The sequence below is a fragment of the Rhinolophus sinicus genome, linkage group LG12, assembly GCF_036562045.2.
Source record: "Rhinolophus sinicus isolate RSC01 linkage group LG12, ASM3656204v1, whole genome shotgun sequence".
In the NCBI taxonomy this organism is placed as follows: Eukaryota; Metazoa; Chordata; class Mammalia; order Chiroptera; family Rhinolophidae; genus Rhinolophus; species Rhinolophus sinicus.
In genome coordinates this window covers 4,632,630-4,659,774 of record NC_133761.1, presented here as the reverse complement: position 1 = coordinate 4,659,774, position 27,145 = coordinate 4,632,630, and the positions used below count along the sequence as shown (strand labels likewise).

Genomic DNA, 27,145 nt, shown 5'->3' with positions numbered 1-27,145 from the left:
TGAGAGACTAGCTTGCGGGCAGGATCCTCTTCCCACATCCTGATATCACCTAGACTTAGGACGGTGATTCTGGTGGGAGATTCCAAGCTGGGTGTTAGTACAGAAGAATGAAGCACCATGGTCTTCAAGCGTAACCACAATAGTGGCTGTGGTGTATGTGGATTGGGGGAGAAAGGGGTTAGCAAAGAGAGTACTCACCCTTCCCCTAGGCCCCATGGTACAGGGGCTGTGGGAGGTAGAGAAAAAACTGGAGAGGGCTGTGAGAAAGAGTCGTCATTTGAGGAGAACCAAGTTCCCATCGAGGAAGCAGGTAAGAGACTGCCCAAAGGTGAGGTTGAGAATATATAGGGGTTTTGTCAGTGATGAGCCATAAATTCCAGAGGGCATAGTCTAAGACTTGCTGAGTCGGGTGGGAACTGAGGTGGGCAGAATTTTACAAGGCTGGGGATGAAGCTTAACGGAGAAATCTAGAGCTTCCTGAGATGGATGTAATATAAGCAAAGGGCCTAATGACACTAGTTCTGGTGACTTCCAGGTAGAAATCTGTGGAGAGGCTTGGAGAGATTGGAGAGATAGGGGACAAATAAATGTCCGGAGTTCCTTCTTAAATCCTGTTCATAGGGACAGTGTCATCTGGGGACTCTGAGTTGTTGTCCTCCTCTTAAAGCCCTGTTTATTGGAGGGTAGAAGGCCTAGCGATGGACTTGGACTTGGTCCCAGTGTTACAGTTTGCTCCTTAAGCCCGGTCTTGGGGGATATTGACTCTGGTTGATGGAATCGAGGACCTCTGGGAAAACCAGGAATCATGCTGAACATGTAGACTCCTTCAAACCCTGACAATGCGTTGGAACATGGAGGAAGGATAGAAGAAGGCCTGGGGGACCCTCATGCCAGTGAGAGATGCCTGCTCCTGATCTATGGAGGGAGGGGCTTCCCTGGAGCCCCTCTGATGGAGGTGAGGTGTATTCGGCCTATTATTAATATTAAAGGTTGTACCCATCAATGGAGAGTTTCGTAGTGTTTTTTCCCCTTTGCCGTATGTTGGGTTTTCAGTTTATCCTTGGGAAATAGGACATGTCTTTGGTTAATAGACATTTGAGGTACCCGAAATGAAATGCTGTGAAAGCAATTCAGATGGGACTGACAGGTATGACAATGGGGGCTCAGCTGCTCCCAGCTTCTCGGCTTGATGACAGTCTTGCAAGAAATAATCAGAAACTGGGTGAAATGATAGAAAATGTCAGTTTAAAGTTTTCACTTGTCAGAACTAAGATTGTCTTATCACCAAACCGCTGCTGGACCAAATTATGCTGGCTTTTATCCTCCTGTTCATTGGAGAGCATTCTTCACCCCAGTTTTTTTTTTTTTTTTAGGCTGAACTATGTTGGAGCACTTCACAGACAAATTTCCCATCTATACTGATGTTCATTACCGCTCAGTTCATTTAGTAAAGGAGACTGCGTTTGGGCAGAAAGCAGTTGTTCAACTCTTCTGGTGGTTAGTCTCAATGCCTATCATAGACAGCCCCACGTTCAACAGTGCGGACCTGTCTCAGTGCAGGAAATTATTTTCAGTTTTATGAAGAGGTTACTCTCATTTTATCTGTGCAACAAAGATAAAATTCTCAAGAACATCAGGTTTTTATTTGTCTAAGCAGCCATCACGATATAACTGCTGACCTTTGGAAAGAAGACTGAGATTCATTTAATTTAGTGCTGAGTTTCTAAAAAGCATTAGCCAGTTTATTTTCAACAAAATGAGAAGATGCTGTGGATGAGCCATTGAGAGTGTTAGGCCCCGGGGTCTGAGCAACATCTGACAGATAAGCCAACAGGACTCCGTGAGCGGACGGCTCTCCCAGGGTCACCCAAGTTTAGACTCAGATGTCTTGACCAATCTTTGACACTGATGTTTTATCAAAAGGTTTGTTTCTAAATTTCCATCCTCAAGGTGAGAAAGATAATCGATTTTAGTAGCAATTCACCTATTTAAAGCTGTGAAATCTTAAGACGTAGGAAAGCCATATTGTTTCTTTCGTTGTTGCTTATTTTTGCAGAATTTTTTTTCTTTTTGAATATGAAAATTTCTCTGCACCTTTTTCAGCTAGTCCCTCTTCTTTTCTCCTCATAAATGTATGTTATGTCTTGAGAGAAAATTAGGACTACAGAAAGGGAAGGGAGGAATTTGAGACCAGAGAGGGAATTGGAGCAGTTATCACTTGTCATGATCATGTGGTGGGGGTTTCGTGTGGACCCTGACCTCTGTTTCTGAGCATGACGAGGGCCCATGGAAGCGCCAGGTGGAGCAAGTAGGACGTTCGGGAAGAGAGAGGGAGCAGCAGGGCAGGTCAGAGTACAGCGGGTGCCATCACAGTCCACCTCTGGCACAGGTTTCAGCACGTGGCAATGGCATCCCGAGCTTTGAGTCGAGATGCCGCCACTTACAAGCTGTGTGACCCTGGGCAGGTGGCTCACCCGCACTGAGCCTCAGCTGCCTCGTTAGTAAAAGCAGAGATTTGATGTAGATTAAGTGAGACCAGCACATAGAGAAGCTATCTGCACTGCAGGGGGCTAGCTCACAAGGGTTCCATTCCTCTCACCCTTCCTTTCTTGCAGGTTCTCTAGGAATGCCAGTTCTCAAACTGAAGACTTTTTTAAAAAAACACACCATGTGGCTGCATGTGCCTCCTTGGAAACATGGCACACTGCCCCTTGGTGTAGTCGGTCAGCTGTGGGAGTGACTGTTCTGTTCTCGGCAGCGTTTAAAGGAGCCCGTGGAGCTTAACACAGCGCCTTCCAGACAGCTTCTGTCTTGTCTCCACGCCAGGAAGCCCACATCATAACCGGTGTGCACACCGTAGTTAGTTCACAGTGAGGACGTGATTAAACCAGGATAACCAGGTCTGGCCTATAGATAGCACATGAAGGGAGCATTTTGTGCGAGGAATATTCTCGTCCAGGCACTTTATCAATACCTATTAACTGTATGTGATGGACGTATTTGTAGACACACAAGTTTTTCAGCCCGTTTCCTGCATCTGTGCCTCACATACACTGTTCCCTCCTCCTGGAGGTCCCTGAGGCTCTGCCCAAGGCTCTGTCCATTCCTTGTCCCCTCCCCAGCTTAGCTCCCCTGTCCCCGTCTTTCAGAACGTTGCTCAAGCATCACATTCTCCAAGAAGCCAGCATGACACACCAGTGTGAGGGACGTGCCGCTGCTCTAGGGTCCCAGTCACTCAGTTCATGTTTGAGTGACAGTCAGCAGAGGGATGAGAAAGGAGGAAAGTGTGACGTCATGGGGAACTGGCCCAGCCGCGGGACATGGGGAGCAGTCTCTGAGGAAGCAGCATTTAGGCTGAAGACTAAATGGGAGGTAGCGTGAAAGGAGAGGAGAGAACATTTCTGGCAGAAGGAGGAGCAGACGTGAAGACACATCCCCACACGCTCGAGGAAAAGGGAACAGATCCCACTGCCTGCCTCTCTCTCACAGGAATTGTCGTTCTGCGCTTAGTCGTTGGAGTTGGTGGTTAGCCTGCTGTCGTTTACTGAGAAGGAAACTGGGAAAGAGAGCCAGGGGTGGGCTGAACCCACGAGTGTGTCACCTTATACTATTCTCTGTGAGGCTTTAGGTGCCGTCCTAGCTTTTCTGATCTGCAGCATGTTCCTCTGTAAAATGGGATGACAGTTGGACTTAGCTCAGGCCTGTTGTGATGGCTGCGTGGGGTCTCGGCCGCCGGCAGACAGCGACACTCGCAGCGTGGCTCATACTAGTCACATGGCAACTCCCTCAGGTGTTAAACAGCTGAGCTAGGTCAGTTTCCATTTCGATTAGAACCCCTGACTGATTGCATGAAGTTGGAATAATGAGAATGTTTATTTCCATGACAATCCAAGGTAACACATTTCCCTACTAAGTAAGGTCGCGTGGCGAAGGGAAGGCCTGAGCGGGTGAATGGAAGCTCTTCCTTCGACATTCAAAATAGCATCACAAAGTAATTACATCAGCTATGCTTCAGTAATCTAGATTTTCCACAGATTTGTTCCTGCGAACACTTATGCCTAATTCAAGTACGCTGTGTGTACGTTGCCTGTTCTGCGCTGTCTGCAGAATGGCCCTGGTCCCAGGACCCCTTTCCCGGGTATTTCAAGGATGCATGCGCCTTGCAGAGCTCACAGCCCGAGAGGGTGCTGGCCGGGACTGGGCCGCAGGGAGCCTTTCGCCCTCCTGTGACAATCCTCATGGACGCCAAATCCAGTGTGGCAGCCCCTTCCTGATGCTGATGTGCTCGTGCTGGGGAAACGAAGCATTTCATCTTGGTACTTGTTACTGTGTTACAAAGGGAAGTGCCCACAGTTCGTACAGCATCGCGTTTTCTGGTAGATGAGGGCTGAAGAGGAAATACAGGCCTGGCCTCCCGGAAGCGTTCCATCTGTTGGAGAGAAGCTATGGTTGTCCTCCCCTCTCCGCTCCCACAGTTCCCTGCAGGAGCCCAGCTTTTGTTCTTGGCACAGGGTGCTGTCATTGGACCCTGCACATCTGTCTGTGCTCCAGACTCAGTCCTTCCAGGACAGGTCCCATCGTCGTGTCCCCCGTCCACACAGTAGGCTCTTCTCTGTGCTGACTGGCCGGTTGCTGTGGTTAAGGTGCCAACACACTTACTATGTATTAAAGTTGGGGGGCTAAGAAAGGGGCCTTGGTAACCGTGAAGTCTGTGGCCTCTGTGTTAGAGATTTGTCAGCTCAGTGGGGACTCCTGTCAGTTTTTAGCCCTGCCCTGTATTCGTTTTCTTTAAGTTGTAGGTACTTCCTTGCACGTGATTTAAACTCATGGCCGAGTAACATTGTCCTGTGTTCTCACCTGTTTCCTTGATGTGTTTTGTTTCATTCACTGCAGTGGCGCTGATTACTATGATTATGGGCATGGACTCAGTGAGGAGACGTACGATTCCTACGGTGAGTGAGAGGCCGCGTGGTCTGTCAACACAGGGGACGTGCTTGTGGAAGCACCTCCGCTCCCTTAATTGAGGGGAACGCATACAGACACTCAGACTGATGTAGCAGCTTCCATTCAGGTCATCTGTGCCTATCTAGCTATTTTCAGAAGCTCCCTTAAGATTTAAATTTACTGTTTAAAGAGGACTAAAGACACAGACAATTGCAGGAATTCAGATTCGGAACCTCGGTTTTCTGTTTGAGTTGATTGCCGTGTGTGCTGATTTTCTCATTTATAGAATCATTTGCCAAACTGCTGCCACTTGATAGCATGGGTCGTTTTGAAGTGTCTGCTTCTTGGCAGTAAAGGAAAATGAAGCAGTTGAGACTCCAGATCTAAAGTGATTCTCTCACCCCCACCTTTATCTTTTAATTCCTCACCAATCTCAGATCCTCTGAAAACATTACAGTGGGTGTCATCCCATAAAGGTTACATAAGCACTGAGCCTGGGGGCAGCTGGCAAGGTCTCCATGGCTTACGGGGAGACCGCCCAGCCCTTCTCAGTTCAGTGAGGAATCCATGTCCAAAGTCTCAGAATGCAGGATGACGGGTTTAATTAAAAGAATTGGTGGCAGCAACATAATGACTGCAAGAAGCTCTTTTGCCGCAGGGCAAGGAGCTCAGAGGACAGGATACTTCAATCAATTGCAAAGCAGATCCCATGCAAGTGAATCAGGATTCTGGTTAATGGATGTTGTGACATTTCTCTGAGCATAACTGAAAAACCATTTGCCAATGTTCCTTTTGAAGTGCATTTTGTTATGTCACCTGCCCCAAGCTGTGATGACCGCACTGTGGATTTTGTTGTTGTTGTTATTCAAAGCAGACACTTAAGAGAAGCAAGTTGGTTTGTTGACTGCTGTACACTTAAATTGATGCCCGTTAGTGTGAGGGGATGACGTTGATTGCATGTTTGTGTCAAAAGAAGAGGTCATTTTAAGCATTTTTCCTTCGCAGCTTTTTTAAATTGGTCTCTGTGGACACATGACTTTCAAATTGCTATGTGTTGCAGCAGAGGTGTTAACTGCTTGTTGTCACAGACCTTCCATCACTTGGAAGTCCTGAGGTTGAACCTGTTTTAATTTCAGGACATAAAGATGATAGAATGCCCTTGGTTATGAACGCCATTGTCCGGTGTGGATTTAGTGTTATGAGTGAAACGTGGGTGACAGTATGTCATTAATTTTCTTTCTTATTCATGAATTGCTATTGAGGTATAAATTTCCACCCACTACAACTCTGACCTAGCGTTTCTAGGGAAGGACTTAAACAATGCCGCATTTCTCTTCCCCAATCTTCCCATTCCCATTTTGTTCTCTTGTTTGTCTCTTTTTGCCTTCACAGATTTGTATCTGTGTTTTCTTTGCTTTTGCTTTAGAAGAAATCTAAGTGATTCTTTTCCATTCTCTTTTCCATTTGTAAATGCCTTAATGTTTAGCAAAGGCAGTTCAATTTGCTACCTGAGCTGTGAGCTTTTGTCAAACAAATGACCAAAAGGAACGTTCTCAGGAAGTTGGCTGCCATTTAAGATACAAAACAATCATTTTTCTTCCCATGTTGATGGTGCGAATGAGATGACCATTTCCCATTGTCTTCGTAATTTGTTTTAAAGTAAATTTCCTTGTGTGTGTGTTTTTTGTTTTTTTTTCCCCAGTACATCCAGGCTATGTATCTTCAATATGAAATCTACTGCTGGTTCAGGGCTAAGTTAGATTCTGAAAAATGGCACCAGTGGGAACCCTGGCAATGATCTCATTGTGATTCATCTTATGATTTTAGGGCAAGAAGAGTGGACTAACTCAAGACACAAGGCACCTTCAGCCAGGACCGCCAAGGGCGTCTACAGAGAGCAGCCGTACGGCCGATACTGATTGTACTGTCGTTGTGACATAGCCAATCTCCACCCGTCCTGTGTACTGTTCAAAGTAATTTTTTTCTACGAACAATCCCTTTTTAAATAAATCCAAATGCTTAAAATCTGAATGGATGGAACTTAAAACTACTTTGTTGAAACATCAACTTGGGCAGAAAAAAAAGAAAGATATGTAAACTTTTGTTATTTCCAGTCTGTATATGAAAAAATAGGTCATCAAAAGGAAAAAAAAAATAACTTTGATTAACTAGTGTTAAACAAACAAACAAAAAATAGGTTTACTAAATATGTTAATCCATCCTTTAACATAAGCCTCACCTTTCATTTTAAAGGTTTCCATAGAATTTAGTTATTTTATCTTTCAGCCATATGCTAGTTTTTTTTTCTTCTTGCCAACATGCGTAAAAAGAGAAGCCAATTACAAGTGCAAATAATGTGGTATTCTTTTGTAACTCAAGTCTTGAAATGTTCTGTAGTGTTAAGCAAAGTTTCCTCTTGCTTGATACTAAATAAACTTTTGAAAGAAATTTCGTGTGTGTGAGCTAACAATTTCATGTTTTTCTTATTTAAAAAGGCCTTCATAAATAGTTGTAAACAGGGAAAGAATTCATTTAACAATGCTTGTCATAAAAGGGTCACACTAAACATTGTACAACTTATTTTAAAAATGGTATAAAATTAAATGTACCATTCTATACTCACCGTAGATATAAATGCTGTCTAAAGAGTCCAAATGGTATCAATCTGCTTGAGTGGCACGTTAAAACGACGCAAAACCCAATCTTGTTTAAAAACTGGTTTTAAAATAACGACTGATTTTTCTGAAAAAGATGTGATCAGTTTTCATCTTGTTGAGCGTTTTTTCACTAGTGCAACTTTGGATTTTTTATGAGAATTTTGGTACCTTAATGAACACCTCGCTCCATGCTGGAAGCAATAAGCACAAAGCTTTAAAAGACATTCTGACTAATTGAGGTCGCACTCGCCAAGGCTGAGGATGTGTAACCCTTAAACGGTCTTCATTTTCAAAGGTAAATAAATCAAATAAGATTTTAATCTCACTTAATTTATCTTAATATAACTAATAAAACCAGGGAGATTACAACTTAGCAAGTTTCATTATCCATTTTAGAAAGGTTTTAAGATCACCTAAATTCTCATTTTAAAAAGTTTAATTTGTTTCAGTAATCTAAAAAGCCTTAGTTTAGTCAGTTTAATTGGGGCCAATTATTCCCTATTAAACAAATGTAAAACCTCATAACTAGTTGTTTGTAATACGTTATTTGGTCAGTAATTGAGGGCACGTCTTAAAACTGACAACTATTTAATAAAGTTATTCTTTAATCATTTGGCTTTAAGTTTTTTTTTTTTTTAAACTGTAGATTATGTGAAATGTTTAATTTTTATTTCTTCAGGGAGTTCCTTCTCTTTGAGTAAACAGGTCTTTTCTTTTGGTAGGAAACGTCAGCCATCTTGGAAAGCTGAAGGAGCTGGTTGTATCCCTGGAGCAGACACAGGTAAGTAAGTGCCTTTGCGCCAATTATTTTGATGTGCTATGGAAGATGAAGGCAATTTCATGCTTATCTAAAGTCGGGTGGAAAACGTCCCATGCTGGTTCCTATTACCAGCACTTGTGATTATGGCAAATTAACTCCTCCAGTCAGAAAAGAAGCTTCCTGAATGTAAACAAGTCAGATCCAGTCAGCTTTGTTTAAGCTGCAGAGGTGGGAGGCTCAGGTCATCACAATATTTAAATACTGGATTACTTTCTTCTATAAAAAATCTAACAGTCTCGTCAACCTCATGGAAAAAATTTCCAAATTATTAAGGAAAAGAGTAGTTTACCAAACCTAATGTGTATGTAATATGACCCCCATTTTATTTTTTAAAAATGGACTGTATACCCTGTATCTTCATAGGCAAGAAATTACCCGGGTATGCGGGAAATTTTTTACAGCAATTATCTTAGGCTTGTGGAAGTATGATTTTAGGTGTGTGTGTGATTTTCTATCCTTTCTGAAATTTGGAAAACAAAGTATTACTTTTATAAGATAAATATTATGAAATGTGTTTTATAAAATTATTTTATATATATATATATATATTTTTAATCTAGGTATCTGTGAAGCAAAGGTATCATTCATTTAGTCTCACTTTTCAGATAGTTGTTTTGTGGTTTTTTTTTCCTCTCTCTATTCCATCAGAAACACTGCTTTGGCCATGACATTCCAGAGTCTTGCTTTTTAAAGTATTTGTATTTGAGCTGTGCTCCTTACTGAGTGATTTTTGGGCAAGTCTCACTTTGCACATCAGCACAGTAAGAATGAAGCTTATCTCAGGTAGTTGTTCTTAAGAATTAAGTGAGATAATATTGCCAGAGCCTTTTGTAACCTGGGAAGTGATCCAATAATGTGAAGTTGAATTGTCAAAGTTGAATACATATATTTAATATGTGTGGGAAATATGAGCTTTCCTTTTTTCATAATAGCCAAAACTAGCCTGAAACATTTAAACTACTGTGAGGAAGAAAATAGTTATCTTCCCTGTGATAGACTGAAATAAGTTCATCGCCTTTTGTTTTTTGAGGTTTTTTTGGTTTTTGATTTTTGTTTTTGCTTCTTTTCTTGCACAGAAAGGGACTGTGGCATTTAATGCTTTTTTCAATGTGTGATGTTATTCCCTGTTTCCCCAAAAATAAGACCTAGCTGGACAATCAGTTCTAATGGTGTCTTTTGGAGCAAAAATTAATATAAGACCCAGTATTATATTATACTATATTATATTATATTAGACTGGGTCTTATATTATAGTAAAATAAGACCCAGTATGTTATGTTATGTTATGTTATGTTATGTTATGTTATGTTATGTTATGTTATGTTATGTTATATTAGGCTGGGTCTTATGTTAATTTTCACTTCAAAAGACACATTAGAGCTGATTGTCTGGCTAGGTCTTTTCGGGGAAACAGTATTGAAAATTTTCACTATTTTCTTTCTTTCATACATATATACATATACATATACATATATATATGCATTTAGGAATTGGTATGTTGAATAATAAATAAATGTAGGTTTCTTAAATCAGAAATTAGGGATTGGTCCCTAGAAGGTCAACTCCCAGGTCGTCTTTAGAGCTGGCTCATAGGAATTGTGCAATTTTATGTTTATTTTCATTTTTTAAAAGCCTCCCTAGCTTCATTGGAGTATAAAAAGGGGTGGTGAGCCCGAAAGCTCGCAGGAACCACCAGGAACACTAGTGAACAGGAATCCTCCTTGTTGGCTTCCAAGGGCTTCCCTCAGCTGCCCTCTACTCTACCAAGCCTTACATTTTCCTGTTTCAGCAGGAAGACTCTGCCGGGATAAGCAGTCGTCTGTCCCTATGAGCATATTGCATCGTTCCCACATCTTTCCCCTCGCCTGTGTCTGCCCCCTTGAAATTTATATTTTCTCACTTGACAACCTTACCTGAGCATGAGTTCTATGCTGGGTGCAAAGGAGGCCGGGGGCATGCGTAGATGTGTAAGCTGTGGACCTTACATTCACGTGATTCCAGTAGCGGAGTGAGGAGCTGACAAACCAGTACTGCTGCCCCGTGTCTTTGCCCCTGGAAACCTGGCCCGTCTGCCAGGGCCTGGCTCAGTGCCCTCTTCCATGGTGTCTCCTCCAGTCAAGTCGAACCATCGTCCCTCTGTGCTCTCTGGAAGAGTATGCTTAGTTTATACTTCCTCATTTCGTATTGATATTATGTGACTTACCGTGGTTACAAGTTGTCATTATGACCAAGCATGCGCTTATCGCTTTCTACACATGATTTCATTGAATCCTCGCCACTATAAGAAGGTAAGTGTCACCTCCATTTACAAAGGATGACACTTAAGCTTCAAGAGGTGAAATCACTTAGTTTGTAACTGGTAGAGCCAAGATTGGAACCATCCACATTAACCCAGAGTCTTTGGTGTTTAAGGGGGTTCTGACTGATAACCCCCTCGTTTCCACCCCCTCTGACCAGATTCCTCCCTGGTGAGTCTTTGACTGCATGTAGGTTCCAAATCTTATATTCAAGGTTCTGAGTTGAATCAGTATCAGTATTCTTCCACGTACACTGACTGAGCCTCAGCTGTGCTGCAGGCAGTAGAAATGTGTGATGAATGACCGAGTCTCGTCCTTGAAGACACCACAGTCTCCTGGCGAAACGGGCAGGGAAGGCACCGCTAGGGCTCTGACAGACATAGACTAATGGAAGAGAGACATGTATGCCAGGCGGGGTGGTTAGAGGCAGCTGAAGGTGCCAGCAGGCCCATTAGAGAGAGCAGAAGATAACCACACAGGGAGGGTTTTCTTGGAAGCATTCATATCCCAGCTCCATCATTCATCAGCTCTGTTACCTTGGGTGAGTTACTCACCCTCTCTGAACTGCAGTCTACACTGCAGATTCCCCATCCATAAAATGGGCACAACGATATCTTCCTCAGGATTGCTGTGAAGATTAGAAGCCTGCCTGGCACAAATAGAGGTGTTTGCTCTTATTGGTTGCTTTATATAAATATTTGGAATTATAAGAAAACATGGTCGTGGAGAAGCTTCAGTTATATTAGGTACTGTGTTTCCCCGAAAATAAGACCCAGCCAGACAATCAGCTCCAATGCGTCTTTTGGAGCAAAAATTAATATAAGACCCAGTCTTATATTGTATAATATAATATTACATTATATTATATTATATTATATTAGCCCCCGTCTTATATTGTAGTAAAATAAGACCAGGTCTTATGTGAATCTTTGCTCCAACAGACACATTAGATAGAGCTGATTGTCCGGCTAGGTCTTATTTTCAGGGAAGCAGGGTAATTCAAGGAAGTGGGAGATGCTGCTGTCTGGGTAGGCCAGGGCATCGAATGAAGGCTCTCGGGGTCCTGCTAAGAAGCTGGGTTCCACTGTCAAGTGCAGTCTCCTCTTCACCTTGACTCTGGCCGTACCCCACTCCCGACAGACAGATAGAGCCTTTCTCAGTCTGCGTTTCAACAAGAGCTTTACACAAACCTCTGTTTGCATGGGTTATTGATCCAATAGCCTTAAAATACAGGGGCACTAACCTCCTCATCATCTCGTCCCATCTCTTGGCACAGTGTTCGGTAGGGTAAAGGTTTAGCAAGTCAACGACTATGAAAGAATGACATTGTCAGTGTAATCGATATGGCTCCTAACAGGCAGTGTTAGGAATAGTTAGCAGAGTCGAAAAAAAAAAAAGAAGAAGAAAACCAAAATATGTCCTTTATTTAGTAGGTTATACATGTGCTTGGCACAAAATCCAAACTTCCAGAAGAGAACACAGTGCAGGGTTGGTCTAAATTCCCACCCCTGTCCCCAGCCACCACCCAGAGGCAGCTGTTTGTATTAGTTTTGTATATTTTTCTAGAAATCATCTATGCATAGGCAGACCACAGACTAATAATTAATTATTACTATTTTTATTCTAATTATTACTGTTTTTAGTTACAAAACATTACATGGTTTTCCAGTCACTTTAGAGTATATCTTAGAGTTCATTGTCTATCTTCACTATAAATCTACCTTTTTATTGGCTGAATAATATTTATATGAATGAACCCTAATTTAAACAACTGTTGATAGGCATGTAGCTGGCTTCTGATATTTTTCACTTATTAAAGACAATGCTAGAAAGCATAGCCTTGAATCTCTGTTATTGTACACATTTGTGTAAATATGTGTAGAATAAATTTGTAAAGTAGATTTATTGAGTCATTGCATTTTTCAGTAGATATTACTATATTGTTTCCCCTAACGCTAATGGTGTATCTTAGCATGCTTTCCTGAAGGAAAGTTGAGCCCTAAATGCTGTGTGTCTTCATTACTCTGTACAGCCGTTAGCACTTAGGGCCCCACAGTAAATTCATCTGCTCAAAGTTGGTGTAAAATGCCTTTACACCACACGGAGGCTGGCATGTGGTAGGCTACACCCCTGTACAAATGAATGTGGCAGTGTGGGTGCGTGGGGTCCTGTACAGACCTCTCCAGGGCGCTTGGCTGTGTCTTAAGGGACAGCTAAGTGGTACAAATCCCATAAGCTTTCCTCAAACTCCTATTGGTCTCCTCTCTCCACTGGAGGCTGTTTGCATTAGCAGGTGTGGTCTGAGGGCCGGCCCCTCACTTGACAGGCTTTGTGCTAAGCACGATGGAGGAACCGGGGTGAATGAGATGGGACCTGCCCTTGAGGGGGCCCTGGTCTCTGAGGAAACAGGACCCCAGCGGGCACCTCATTCCACAGTGTCTGCCCGCCTTTTCCTCTTCTCTCGCCATCCAGAGCCTGCCAGTTCTTCAAAATCTTCCCTCTCTCCTTATTGCCAAAAGGACCTTGTTTTCCCTTCACTCTGAAAGTACTGGTTGATACCGTGTTTCCCCGAAAATAAGACCTAGTCAGACCATCAGCTCTAATGCATCTTTTGGAGCAAAAATTAATATAGGATCCAGTATTATATGTATTTTACATTATATTATTATATTTTATTATATATTATATTATATTATATTGTATTACATTGTATTATACCAGGTCTTATGTTATAGTAAAATAAGACTGGGTCTTATATTAAGTTTTGCTCCAAAAGACGCATTAGAGCTGATAATTCCACTAGGTCTTATTTTCGGGGAAACACAGTAATACTAGATTTGCAAACAACTGATTCTGAACTGTCCTTAATGTCTTGTGGCCGTCCTCCATCCCCCAGAAGCACCTCCAAGGTCAGAAATAAGTTCGTCCCACTGCCTATACCTTATAGCACTGGGTCATCAACCCATTCAAGAAATATTCCTTGACTACTTAAAACAAAGCCCTAATCAATAGATTTACTCTATTAGATGTTTACCTTTCTAAAGTATTTGCCTTTAAAACAATAGCTTGCGTCTGACTCATCCCTGCACACTGACACTTTGTGCAGGTGACACCGAGGCTCACTGTGCTTGCCCTGTGCATGATACAAGGCTCGGTGAAGGACAGGTGATTGAACCCTGTCTGAGAGACGGCTTGGAGGGAAAGGCTCCACACAGAAGAAACCTGACCGGGTTCTACAGTTAAGTTGAGGTTTGAAGCAGGGAGGAGAAAACAGTCAGATGTAACAGGCTGATTGATGCCGGTGGGACCCGTGTTGACCAAGGCACGCAAACTCATCATGTGTTTGGGGACACATGAGCAGTTGCCGGGACATAAGGTGCGGGTGTCTGGAGAGGCAGGAAGGGCTGGGTCACACGCAGATGTGAACGGTGTACTGATTGCTTCAGGTCACACTTTGTGTTGTCAGGTCTCCTGGGGACAAGCATGTGTGACCAGAGCTGTGAGGAGTAAGCGTGGTGAGGCCCACATCTCCACTGTCATTGGGTTTTGTTTTTCTTTTCCTTCTGATTGCCACTTGGGTTTAGAAAAACAGTTTTGTTGTGTATGAGATCTGACAATTAAGTTGGCGAACTTGTTGCAATGATATTGCTAACCTTTTTTGATATCAGAGGGATTATTCATTATGAATTTGTACCAACTGGACAGACTGGTAAGCAAGTGTACTATTTGGAAGTGCTGAAAAGGCTGCGTGAAAAAGTTAGATGGAAATCACCTGAACTTTTCACCAACAATTCATGGCTCTTGCATCACAACAATGCACCAGCTCACACAGCACTGTCTGTGAGGGAGTTTTTAGCCAGGAAACAAATCACTGTATTGGAACACCATCCCTACTCACTGATCTGGCCCCCAATGACTTATTTCTTTACCCGGAGATAAAGGAAATATTGAAAGGAAGACATTGTGATGACATTCAGGACATCAAGGGTAATACGATGACAGCTCTGATGGCCATTCCAGAAAAAGAGTTCCAAAATTGCTTTGAAGGGTGGACTAGGCGCTGGCATCAGTGCACAGCTTCCCAAGGGGAGTACTTCAAGGGTGACCGTAGTGCTATTCAGCAATGAGGTGTGTAGCACGTTTCCTAGGATGAGTTCACAAACTTAATTGTCCAGCCTCATATAGCACATCAAAGTACCTCGTTAGGTCTTAGTAAAAAATAAAAATAAATATATCCAGAAGTTGAGTCTCTTAGATGAAACAATGCGAGGGTGTGCCAGCGTGTATCCATTGGAACTCATTTCACATGGTAATACTTGAAGGTCCATGTCCAATAAATGCCATAATAGGTCCAGTTTTGACCATCATACTATTTTAATCATTCATCTGCCTTACAGAACACAAATATTTTATGTCCTTAATTTCTACAGTTCTCGTTCGCATTGTCGTATAATATCCTTATTCCTATTAAACTTCCACTTGCCTGCTTCCTCTGCCTAAACCCTGCCATTCCCAATAGAGCTTAAATATTAGTTTCTTGATGTGTACAAATATATTTCATTTTCCTCTCTTTCAGGAACTTTTCTCTAATAATGGACTGCTTAAGAATAGTCAACTCACCAACGTGCCTAGTCAGTAAATGAATTCACTTGGGAACTTGAAAATCATCTTAGTATTCTTTTTTTTTTTTTTTTTGCACAATTTTGTGTTCTGTGAAATGCTTTATAAAATGGTATGCTTTTTCATTTGGAAAGCCTATTAAACAAAAAAAAAGGAAAGAAAATCAATCTTATTTTGTTGTCTCCTAATAAACACACCCAATGCTTTGTGTATTACGTAATAAAGGCTGCCCATTCAAATCTCTTCCTCTTTACTATTAACCAAGGAAAACAAAGTCCGGTGATTTCAGCGCAGCTCTAAATTTGCACACTTGGTAAGTGTGCATGGCTGCAACTCACTGCAGGAAGTCAAGACTCTATGCATATTTTGGATTGAGAATGATTTATCTGTGTCAGTTATGGACCAATAAATAAGAAAGTGTTATGCCACGTATTCTTGCATGTGCAAGGTTAATTATAAAGGCTTCTGTGGGGAGCAGAGTGGTACAGCCAGAAGAGGAAGCTGGTTTTCATGCCTCTGTGTAATTTGTTATGGAACAGAAAGGTCATAATCCCTGTGGAAGTGTTATTATTCTGTTCATTCTCTCATCACCCTTTACTGGAGCATTGTGATTTTAATTCAGTGCGCCCCGGGAGGATGTGTTTTATTCCTTCTGCTAGGAGCGCACACAACATGTTTCCTAGTCTTGGAATTTCAAGAACAGTCTCGTGCATTGTTAAATTGTCACTTTCTTACCTCAAAGGCATCTTTCCTCAAGGCATCCGCTTTCTACAGTGTGCGTGATGGGAACATTGTGTTAAGCACAGAACAGCTTCTAATAGGTTCGCTTTTCCTCATCCTCTCAGTGGTGCATCCTGAAAACATGGTTTTCTACTCCTGCAGTCTGTACCTTTACGTTTGTCACACACACACTTCTCCATCTCAGAAGTGCAGGGAACAAAACCTGTATGTTGGGGAGAGGGCAGAGTTGCACTGCCCTGAGCCGGCGGGGGAGGGGGAAGGGTTTGAGTCCCGAGCCCACGGAGCACACATGTGGGAAGGTGGGTGCAGATGAGGTCAGCTCAGTGTGCCCTTCTGTTTGGAATTCATTTTAAACAAATGGGAACTCGAACATACGCGTATACCAGACTGTTGTCAACGGAAAAGAATTTGAGCTCCCTTTTGCTTACAGCCTTTTCAACTCACAAGTCATAAGCCTGGAAGTAAAATGCCATCAATTCCAACTTTGCGACTCCTGATCCCTGTCTCACTACCTTAACTTTGGCCTCTGGTGTTACTGCCCGCTTTACTGAATCCATTCAACACATGAATGGAGATTTCAGATGCTGGGCTCTGCCCTAAGTACTCTGGAGTGAGCACAGGACAAAGCAGAGGGAGTCTCCGCCTCCAGGAGCTTACATTCTGGTGGGAGGAGACAGACCATCACCCAGGAAACCCACCTGACCCTGGCCCCCAGGGCAGACTTCATCTTAGGGGACTGTAGCTCTGCCTACAACCCTACCCATAGGAGCGCTCAGTGATGTCTGCAAGGTAACTCCTCGGGTTTGGGGAAAAAGCAAAAACGGAGTTGTTCAGAACAACTCAACAGAAATGCAACTTTCCTTTTCTCCGGCTGAGCTCATTTTGGTCCATCTCAGACACCCGGGTTCCTCCTTACTTCTGTCTTGTTAGCAGCAGCTTTTCAACCATGGCAGGCTGAAATAACCATGCTAGCATTTGATTTTAAAGGATCTGAGCGACTTCCTGTGGTTTTAAAAATAACAGCTGATGGCTTTCCCAATGTGCATTTAACTTTATTAGACCCTAAGGCTGCTTTCTAAAGGGTTGTCTTCATGGAGTTGTCAAAATTACAGTTGCTACCTTGCCGAAAAGTGTTCTACTTCCTGGTAATCTGAGGCTTCTGCCCTCCGTGTGACTAAAATCTGCAAAGTGACCCAGGCCAGGTGCTTTTGCATCGATCGGTGGCAAGCTCCAGCAAATGTATGCTCTTGTGCAGAAGCTAACAGTTCCTTGTCTGTGCTCTTGCTCAGTGGGGATTCTAGAGTTTTCACTCACTGCCCACCCTGCCCCGGCTGTCTAACTCTGACCTCTTCCCGACGCCCACCTCTGCACCCACCTAACTGCCTTTAGACCACTCCCAAAAGTGTGTGTTGGCACATCCCATGCAGCCTGCGCCACGTGGCTGTTCCATTGCTCTGCCCTAGCCCCAAATGCTCTTCTCAGACTGCTCCTTATTTTGGCCCATGGACTTCATGACACAGCACAGTCAGAGCCATGCTAACAAGAGTGGGTACCTCCGTGGATTTGTTAGCATTTGCTGCCTAACAAATGGTCCCAGAACTTAACAGTTTGAAAGAACAGACATCTACGGTGTCACACATTTCCTGAGGGTTAGGAATCTGGACGCATTCTGGCTCAAGTGTCTCACAAGGGTGCAGGCTGTCAGCTGGAGCCTCAATCACCTCCAGGCTCCACTGGGCTGGGGATTCTGTGTCTGTCACAGAGTCACTCATGGGGCCATTGGCCAGAGGTCTCCACAGGCTGCCCGAGCATCCTCACGAGTGTGACCACTGGCCTCCCCCAGAGCAAGCAGCCCCAGAGGGACAGTGAGTGAGTGAGAGAGTACGCACGAGATGGGGCCATAGACTCATATCCTAATTCCAGAAGGAATCACATTGCTTCCTCCACAGTTACTGGTCAAACACCAGCCCTGGGACAGTGTGGGACATGACGACACAGCGTGTAAATACCAGAAGGCAGGGATCTCGTGGGCCCTCTTGGAGGCTGGTTCCCAGAACATGTTGGGGGTGACAAGCAGCTTCTCTGAGAAAAATAGGACCTTGTATCCCTGCCCGGCCTGGACACACCAAAGGGGCAGCAGTGCGAACGGACTCAAAGACTTACGAGTGGCATCAGACCAGCCACTGGCTAGACTGTCCCAGGGGAGTTATTTTACCTCTGAATCCAGGTTTGTAGTGCCTACAGTGGGATGTTTCTAGAACACAGTAGGTCCTCAGATCCCAGTAATTGTTACTGGGAAGAAGGGGAAGAGGCTGGGAGGAGGGAGAGCTGTGAAAGGATGAGTAAGGGTCGGGACCCTTGGTGTAATTCAGATCCGGACACTCACCCCCAAACCTGACGGCACATTCCAGGTGGTCATCTCACCAGGCGCTGTCCTCTCTGTGAGGGTGGGGCCACAGCTGCACAGGGGAGCAACCCAGAGGGTCCGAGCCACCTGGGGGGGGGGCAGGTCTCCGTGGGCTGGCTTCCTGGGAGAGGGACAGGAAGATGTGTCACTTCAAGATGCCAGGACATGTGGCACTTGTCTTCAGAGATGACGCTCGTCATGGACACGATGGGCAACGCTGTGTGGACACCCCCCCACCCCAGACAGACTGCCGCTCCTCTGAGCTCTACCACCTCCTGGCTTTGTGGTTTGGGGACAATCCCACAACACTATGAGCCTCAGCTTCTTCAGTTGACAAACTGGAGTGACAGCACCAGCCTCCTGGGGTTTGTTGAAAGAATCCCAGGGAAGCCTGGGTACAGCTGGCCCAGGTCCCTGCAGGAGCAGGTCAGGCTGAGCTGGGGACCAGGGAGAAGGAAGTGCTGGCCCACCTCAAAGGGCCTGTGGGCAGTGAGGGGAGGGGCCCAGCTGGTGGGCAGAGAAGCAGAAAGGGGCAAAAGAAGGAAAGCAGGAGCTGTGACAGCCCTCCCAGGACTAGTGCAGACACTCATCTGCTCTGTAATGACTTTCTATTTTTAGATGGCAGCACTCTGTTTGTGACCTGCTTTGTAAATAGATGCCTTACTGCCCAGATCGGGCCATCCTGGGGACTGCGGGGGAGGGGAGGAGAGGCGGGAGGGGCACTGGGGCTGACCTCCCTCTGTCTCCACAACCGGCCTAGAGCACAGAGCTGCAAGAAAGTCAGTCTGTGGGAGAGTTACGGAGTGATACGCCAGGCTTCACCCCCTTTTCTGGGACTGTTTCCAGGGTATTCACTGCACAATAGTTGTTTGCTCAATTTTATTAAATTTGCGGTAAATGCAACCAAAAAGGTATGAAAGAGGGGTCAGCTGGTCTCAGCCAGTCGAGCATGTTGAAAAGGGTCACACCAGGACCCCTCCTGATCCCGATAGGATGCGTGTCCCAGCTCCTGGCATCTGGCTCTCATTGATGACAAGCAAGGGGCAGTGACAAGGGCCAGCTCTGGGTCAAGGTGCTTAAGGACAGATGTGCCTTTTCTGCCCTAGAAGAGACCGTTGTGCTTCCAGCTGCAGTGAGGGGGGTGGGTGTGAAGAGGCAGGGAAGGTGGGGTGGCCGGTTCAGCTGGGGCTGGTTCCACCCCACTTTGCAGGGACCAGCGACTCCCATGCCCCCTCCTCCCTGCATTCCACGTCCTCCCCTGCTCCACTTCCACAACCTCTAACAACAGTCACTGAACTTCTCCAGCCTCAGTTTCCCCATTGTGAATCTCGGAAACACGGACACTGTCGCTGCCCCATCTGTTGTTCCTCCAGCCACCAGGGCCACAAGGGCTTCTGTGAACCACTCCCTCAGACGTGGGTGGCCTCCTGCCTCCAGGACCAAGGCTTTCTGTACCTCAAGTGTGTGTCCACAGAGCTGATGCCCCAGGAGCGATCCTCAGACAGAGAGGGATGGCATCTGCTGGGTAGACTCACCAACTTCCTTGCTTCCCAGAATGAAAATTCGGAGGTGTGTTTCCCCAGTTTCTCAGAGGAATGTGGAGATTGGGCCCCAGATGCCCCTGGCAGTGACCGCTCATTAGCACACCCTCTCCTGGTCTTTCTTCCTTCTCTTGCTCTCCCATTCTCTCCTATGCTTCCTGGGTCACCTCCCAAATAAACTACAGTGAGTCATCACCACGTCGGTCTATAGGTTCTGTGACTTTAAGCAAAACTATATTTAACACAGCCAGTTTTACCACAGGGTAATGGATCTAAACAGGAATTACATTCGTAGGGCATCTCATTGATGTTATAATAAAACGACATAGCATGAAATGATGTTATTGGAGGACCGGCTCTGTTTGTACCAAATCTGCATCTTAGGGTCTGCTTTTGGGGGAATCCAAACTGTCGTGAACAGAATAACGCCCCTCCCCCAAATATTTCCATACCCTCATCCCCAGAACCTGTGAATACCTTACCCTACACGGCAAAAGAGCCTTTGTAGGTGTGATTAAGTTAAGGGCCTTGAAATGGGGCCATTACCCTGTATTATCACCCAGGTGGGCCTAATGTAATCAAGAGAAAGCTCAACATCAGAGAGAGGAGATGGGAGCATGGGTGCAGTGATGTATTCTGAACATGGAGGAAGGGGCCATGAGCCAAGGAACATGGCCTCTAGAAGCTGGAAAAGGCGGGAAAGGAATTGACCCCTGGAGCCTCCAGAGAGAAACGCAGCACTGCCGACCCCTGGCTTCAGCCCAGCGGGACCAGACCTGAATGTCTATCCTTCAGAACGTTCGGATAATAAATCTGTGATGTGTTTAGCCACTACGTTTGTGGCAATTTGTTATGGCAGCAACAGGAAACTAACACACACGTCTAAGACAACTTGGGGGTCCCTGGGTGTGATCCCAAAAGCTCAGGTTTTGGAGTAAGGCCAACCTGCTTTCAATTTCCTGGCTCTGCTAACGAGTTGGGAGGCTCTAGGTGAATGACAACCTCATTTTCCATTTTCTGATAGATTTCTAAGGTGACTTAAGAGAAAACTCAGCAGGAGCTGGGAGGTAGGAAGAAGCCAGGGCCATTTATTTTTCATTTCCCTTAAATACCAACAACATTTTACATTCTGTAGAGGAGACTCGCCATCTCTTGGCCTCTCAGGTAAAATGTATTGCTCCTATTAGTTTTGTAATTGAATTCTTAAAAGTTGGTAGATTTTTATCATTTCTATTTACTTATTTCCGTGCTTTGTCTCATTTCCCATAAAAGGATTTGGGGATGGTTTCCTGTGATGTGTGTGTGCTCTACAGAAGGATAAAAGGATTCTTCTTGTTTTTAGAAGATCCATCTTTTTTTTAAAGATGAGGAAATGTGGGGAAGGAGCAAGTGGGGTTGAGGAACCGAGATACAGCCAGAAGGAGGTGAGATTGGAGAGCATACGTGTTCCATAAGGCCTAAAATGGGCCCCTGAGTATCCCAGCAGCCAAGGCAAAAAGGGAGTGAGGGTAATTGCAAGGCTCAAGTATCCTCAAGAGACATCCTTCAGGGAGAACACACAGGAGCACCCCATCAACCTAGGAACAAAGGCAGGAGGGAGTGTCAGGGGCAGAAGGCAGGAAGGTGGGGCCAGGAAGACTTCCTGGAAGAGGCAACACCTCAGCTTCATTTTGTGGTTGGGGCATATTGACCATAAGAAGAAGGAAGGGAAACCTAGGCAAAGGGCAGCATGAGCTGAGCGTGACCGGGAGAAATAGGCAGTAGGTGCTGGAGACTCCAGCAGGTCTGTGTGGCTGCAGGAGGCGGAGATGAGGCAGGAGGTGGGTAAGGCCCTGTGGAGAAGTGCAGAAGCACCTTCTATGCTGCCTTGCCAAGGAGCTAGAACTTGACCCTGGGGCACTGGGTTTAGACGAGGGAAGCGGCATCATGAGATCCACATTTTAGAAGCAGCTGACCGTCTGTGGAAGGGGGAACAAGTGGCCTATGGGGGGCAGCTCAGAGCGCTACCACGAGTCCTACCTTGTTCTTTTCCTGCCCCCACCCCTAGGCTGTGTGATAAATCGTCTAAAGGGTGTTCAGGAAGGAGAGAGAAGCAAGGACCTACATAAGCACACGAGGCCAAGGTTCCCCCCTGATCCATTTCCTCAGCCCTTGTGGCTCAGCACGGTTCCCAGAGCCCAGCCCAGGGCAGGGGCAGCGGATGGAGCCCAGAGTGTGTTTCCAACAATGCAGAGGGACATTTGTCTGCAGTGGCCAGTCCAGAAAGCCCCAGATCCTGCCACCACCCAGAGCCTGGGAAGCTCTGTCCATAGGAGCATGGCCTCCCTGTGGCCAGAGCAGCATTCTTCCTCTCTCCCCCGCCTCCACAAGGTGACACAAGGCAGTGCTTCTCTAAGTAGGCAACCTGCTCAGGTGCTCCCAGGCTGGCCTCCCTCACCGGGCTCTGTCCCCTTGCCCTGAGTAGAGGTCACTCACCACCCCGGCCCCTGCCTGCCCTCCACCTCCTCCCTGCACACCGGTTGTTGTGAAGCCGGGGCAGTGTATTGTGAGGCTCCTAACACATGACACGGGCATAGAAGTGAGGAGAGGCGGGCAGGCTGGCCCTTCCCCAGTGGGGTGGGTGGGGCCAGGATATGACCGGTCCCTGGGATTTCCAGAGCCCTGCTCTGTCCACCCTCTAAGCTGGTGGCCTCTATACTGCTCAAGCCCTCCTGGTTCCCAAAGCAAGGACACCCTCACAATGGAGGGTGCAGGCTTGGGAAGTGGGGGGGCGACCGTCCACACTAGATTGGTGTGGGCTAGAGTCCTGAGCAAGGCTGGGTTCAAATCGGCCTGGAGGACCTCGGCGAGGACAGAGGAGAGCATCACAGGTGGACGTCACAGGTAAGCTGCTTCTGCGTTTCTCTTCACACCACACCCTTTCTGGAGTGCGCCCATCTGACTGTCTGCAAATTTGGTGCCTCGAGGCTAGGGTTGCCGGATTTAGCAAATAAAAATACAGGACACCCTGTTCCATTGAAATTTCAGGTAGGCAGCAAATAAGTCTTCAAATACAAGTATGTCCTTTGCAATATTTGGGATACATTTTAATCTAAAAAATAATTCATTGTTTATCTGAAACTCAGATTTAGCTGGATGTCCTATACAGTGGTACCTCAGTTTTCAAACGTAATCCGTTCCGGAAGACCGTTCGAGTTCTGGAACGTTGGAAAACAGCCGACAGGGAGGCTTCAGGATCTTGCACTCAGCGGAAGCCGCGTCACACATTTGACTTCCAAGGCGTGTTTGAAAATGGAAGCATTTACTTCCGGTTTTACGGTGTTCATAAACCAAGATGTTCATCAACAGAGACGATCAAAAACCGAGGTACTACAGTATTTCATTGGGAAATACTACATTCGCGGCTCTCCATTTGTTTTGAAGCATCCTCAGACCCTTCAAAGAGAGATTCGGCTTTGGATCCAAGCAGAACTCACTCCCACAGCATCAACCCCCGGGAAGGAGATTTTCCAGCTCAGTGTGATGAGGAAACTTCCAGCAGAGTCGTCTGGTGATGACTGAATGACTCAGTTTCCCAGGAGGCAGTGGGGCCTGTCTTGCGATGGAACACTTTCCTCCCTCCTATAATTCTTATATGAAGGCTCCCCTGGACTTCTTCAGCCGGGGACTCATCTGTCAGGAGGCTGTGCACACTCGGACCTTCACCTTTTTCTTCCCTCTCTAGGCAGGACAAGAGGGAGGCGATGGTCTGAGAAAATATTCCATTGCTGCAAAACCCAACTTTCCCTTGGGAGACAGGGGGCTGTCTCAACCTCCAGACTTGGATCATCAGGGAGGCAAAAGTCTTGGCAAGTGCTTTCACAGGCTCCTTTTATCAAGCTTAATGAGGAACCAATTCAGTCGCATATAAAAGAAAACCCCAAACAACTGTGACTTAAACAGGATAGGAGTTTGTTTCTCTCTCACAGAAAAGAGGTCTACCAATCAGTCAGATAATGTAGCACAGGCATATAACGACCCTACAGAGCTCCTCGGCTCCTAGGCTGCCTGTTCTCCACCTCAATATGAGCTTTCATCTTAAGAGTCACCTCACAGGCCAAGAGGGCTGCTGGAGTTCTAGCCATTGCATCCACATTCCCTGCTGGCAACAGGATGCAAAAGGAGGGACAACACAGTAATCGATCCCAGCTGACTCTGTTCCTTTCTCAACCTTCTTGAAATTGGACACAGCATTTTTATTTCTATCTTCTTGGCCAATACTTAGCAGTTTAATCAATCCTGGCTGTAAGGGAGCTGGAAAATGTAGTCTTTTAACAGAGCACATAGCCTGAATGAAATAATGATATGGAGGAAGAAGGAGAGAAAGAATATTGCGTGACCAACAGCATGTAGCCTCTGCTACGAGCAACAGAAGGTGCCATTTTGATGTCCACCAAACTGACTTCTAAGTTCTCCGTTGTCTCTGCTCTTGAATGGGCAAGATGGGGTCTTACCTTAGCTCCCCAGCCACCCAGGAATTCAGGCAGGTGCTGGATTGCTACGTCTCATGGTGGATTGCACACGGCCAGCAGTCTTACAACATTTTCTCCAAATGAAATCTTACCTGCATGAACACGTGGTGAAACTGGAACGGAGCTGGTTAAGGTCATGCCCTGGGGCTCACCTAGGACGCCCTCCTCAGCTCAACCCTGGCAAACCCAGGCTGCAGGAAAGAGCCGGGAAATCATTGGACCCGCCAAACTCAGAAGCTCCTGCCCATATGAGGCCTAATGACTTTTTGGCTTGGTGACCACAGGGGCTCGTTTCTCCAGAGTGACCTCAGAGAGAGGCCTCCCCGTTTTCTGGAAGATTCTATCATGGGGTCTCCTGCTTAGAGGTAGAGGATCCCTCAGGGCTCAGCTTTGGAATTAGGATTTCACTGTTGCCAAACTGAATGCCATTGAAAGATAAGACTCCAGGGGGCGCTCAGAACTCCCCCTGGGTCAAGGCCAAAGACACAGAGAGCACAGGCCTGGGGTTGGGGTGAAGTCTGAGGTGGTAGCGCTCCTTCCTGTGAGAAAGTAAGGGTTTTAAGCCACAGTCTTCCCCATGCCCTGCCTGCCCTTGTCGGCACTGGGGTCCTTAAACCCTGTCTTGACAGCCCCACTCCTACTTGAGAGAAGGCGGCCTCCTCACCCTGCCCCACTCACTTGAACAGCTGTGAGAATGGAGGGTGCAGACCTATCATGGCCCTTCGGGTCTGCTTAGAAATGACGTCTTTCAAGTTCTAGCTAATCCAGTCCAGCTCACGAGGTTCAGGTCCTGGGCTGGGGAGCTGGAGCCCGTCTGCTGGCTGTGGGTTGTGTCTGTTTCCATCTGGTTCACTTGGGCTCCTTGATGGGCAAATGGAGGAAGTGTGTGGAGCACGGACGTGGGCATCTTGGGTTCCCAGCCACTTCTAATCTTTCCACCAGAAAAGACCCAGCTGGGGACCAGTTAGCAATAACACCCCAGGTGCACGCACTTCAGGGGAGAGCTCATTCTTAATGGTAGCTCCTCCCTTCCCAGGGCCAGGAGCAAGCTGCCTCCCCAGGAGAACCCTCCCTCCTCATCCGTGTACCCTCAGGGCCCAGCATGCACCAGCACATAGTAGGTGCTTCATTCACGCTGGGTGAGCGAGGTCCTGCCAGGGTTATGGTCGGGGCCCACTTAACGCGTCTTTGCCTTGGGTGACAAACACCCACAAGGGAATGAGAAACTGCTGTGGAAAAGACAGTTGTGTCCTCTTTATTTATTCATGTGTTTACTCATTTATCATTTATATTCTGTCTACCCCTTGGAAAGGATTTGAGGAGTCTTACAATATTAAAACACACACAAAAAGAGCCCCCACCCAAAAAAAAAAGAAAATCCTACACAAAATAAAGATCATTTACAAGCAGCAGAAAAAATACATGTTACAGGCCAAAGTCGCTTCTGCCTCTGAGCTGTTAATTTAGCTCCCAGGTGCCTGGGAGGTAAAGCGAGAGCAGATATTTCACTCATGCACACGTTGCCTTAGCTCGTGGAGGAGGCCAAAGGGACACTGCACCCCACCCCACCCCCATGGCCCCAGCTCTGGCTGTCACTCATCTGTGTGTCTGCAGCCCCTCCTTCACGGATGACGGGAGGGTGGGATGATACGTGCACAGCACATGAAATGTCTAGTCCAACGGTTCTCCTCCTGTGACAACCAGCTGTGGGGAGCGTGTGCCCCCGAGACGGTGTGACTCGTCATAGTTTACATGGCAAAGCTTGTGCTTCTTTTTTTTTTTTTTCTTTGTTAAAATGATTGAGAACAACTTGAAGAGCATCACTGTAGCTCGTTATCAGAGGTCAGGGAAGGGTTTTTAGTGAGAACAGGGGGCAGCATTTGTCTGAGTGGCTCTTCCGTTGGTGATGGGCCACGTAGACTGCCCCCTCCCACGGGCACACGCAGCCCCGGGAAAGGCTGGGAAAGGACATTTAGGACCTGGCCGAGGCTCTTCCTCTGTGTCCTGAGTGCTGCTCACTGGGGAGCTGTCAGAATGGCCTGGGCCCGCCTGCACAGCTCCCGTGTGACCAGGAAATGCCTCCAGTGGATGGGGGGTGGGAGGGAGCGGAGGGGTGACGGGGACCTGGCGAGAGGGCTGCCCCCGAGCTGGGCTCCTCCTACTGCTGTGGGGAGGAGCTTCCCACCAGGGGACTCAGCCACAGCTGAAGGGAATCTGTGGGGACCATTAGGAGGCAATGAAGATGGATGAAGGGCCCTACATTGAGGAGCAGCCAGGGAGCTCTCTGGCTCTGGAAGGCCGGGACTGCTTGCCAATCAGCAGTCCCGGCCACCACATGTGGGGTGCAGGGTCTATCACCCACTTTGACCATAACCCATCACCCTTAGGAGTGACCATCCTATCTAACCATCACTGTGAGAGTGCCACCCCTCTCCTACCCCTCCTCCCGAAACAGCACTGAAAATGGTCTACCTTTGCTTACACACCCCTGGTGACGGGGAGCTCATTAGCTCTTGAGGCAAGTGACCCTCCATCCAAAGCTCCAACCTGGGTTTCTCAGTCACGGCCCCACAGCAGGATCAGCTGTGCCTGGGCTCCACCTTGCAG

At 46.3% G+C, this 27,145-nt stretch overlaps 1 protein-coding gene across 4 annotated transcripts in view; it reads left to right on the top strand.

Annotated features, from left to right (window-relative positions):
- KHDRBS3 (KH RNA binding domain containing, signal transduction associated 3) overlaps positions 1–15,766 on the top strand; it is a 150,775-nt gene extending 135,009 nt beyond the window's left edge. For 2 of the 4 annotated variants that reach the window (XM_019724292.2, XM_074316351.1), the window contains exons 8-9: positions 4,894–4,952; positions 6,772–7,392. In XM_019724292.2, the coding sequence (XP_019579851.2) occupies positions 4,894–4,952; positions 6,772–6,863 (151 nt within the window). In that variant the 3' untranslated portion in view covers positions 6,864–7,392. Of the gene's footprint in view, positions 1–4,893; positions 4,953–6,771; positions 7,393–8,323; positions 8,383–15,294 lie in introns of those variants that run through there. The other 2 variants (XR_002136731.2, XR_002136730.2) reach the window with 2 other exon arrangements.
- Positions 15,767–27,145: the final 11,379 nt, after the last annotated feature.